General features: G+C 34.3%; 1 protein-coding gene across 1 annotated transcript; it reads left to right on the top strand.

Annotated features, from left to right (window-relative positions):
* Positions 1-141: 141 nt before the first annotated feature.
* Positions 142-761, top strand: LOC117110366 (scm-like with four MBT domains protein 1; the record flags this gene model as incomplete). The annotated part of the gene is made up of 2 exons (XM_033253064.1): positions 142-495; positions 642-761. Coding segments are annotated over exons 1-2 (474 nt in total), but the record flags the coding sequence as incomplete, so codon positions are not given.
* Between the last annotated feature and the right edge of the window lie 52 nt (positions 762-813).

The following is an 813-nucleotide window of genomic DNA, read 5'->3' on the forward strand; positions in this document are numbered from 1 at the left end:
TAATTTCTATGTTACTGCAAAAGAAGTAAGTTAAATTCAAAGTATCTTTTTATGATTTTTTTGTCATTTTCAAGGGACAATACATATTTAAAGGACTAAAATACAATTTGAGGTAAATGATGATCCAATTAGTAAACATAAATGTCTGTAATACTCCATCCTGTTGTCATTGCAGCATATTATTATGGAAAGAAGAAAAAAGTTGTAAAACTTGGTAGACCACCTGGAAGGCAGAGCAATTTAGAATTTGGTCCAAAGAAACCTGGCAAACGACGGAAGAAACGAAAACCATTTGTACACCGTAAGAAACACTATTCACCCAATGGTAACGATGAAGCTAAAGATAATACAGAAAACATGGACGACGAGAATTCAAGCAGAACTTCTCATTTGCACCTGAAACCAGACGTTCTTGGACGTCTCGAGTTCAAGCCTGGTAAAACTCCGCTTATGACTCGGGCGAGAGCACTAGTGATGTCAGCTAAAAGAACAAAGGTAATTCTTGAATTAATGCAGTACCTAGCAACTTTACGTACATTTACATTTAATTCATTACATATCATTGAAGTAATTTTTTTTTGTTCACTTCATAACATCATTTAAAAAGATTTATTATAAAACTGAATAATGTTTTTATCCAGCATATACCATCGAAAATGATTCTTCCGCCACGGGAACGAGGTACCAAAATGAAAACATTCGCAGCGATTTTAAACTCAGGGCGTGGAAAGAACAAAGAAGGGAAGAAAAAGAAGGAAAAGGTCAGTGATGGCGTATATTTTATTTAATGGATTACATCTTTTATCTCTTGGC

The sequence above is a fragment of the Anneissia japonica genome, unplaced genomic scaffold (genome assembly GCF_011630105.1).
Source record: "Anneissia japonica isolate Jap-2015-1 unplaced genomic scaffold, ASM1163010v1 scaffold278656_len813_cov186, whole genome shotgun sequence".
Classification (NCBI taxonomy): domain Eukaryota; kingdom Metazoa; phylum Echinodermata; class Crinoidea; order Comatulida; family Comatulidae; genus Anneissia; species Anneissia japonica.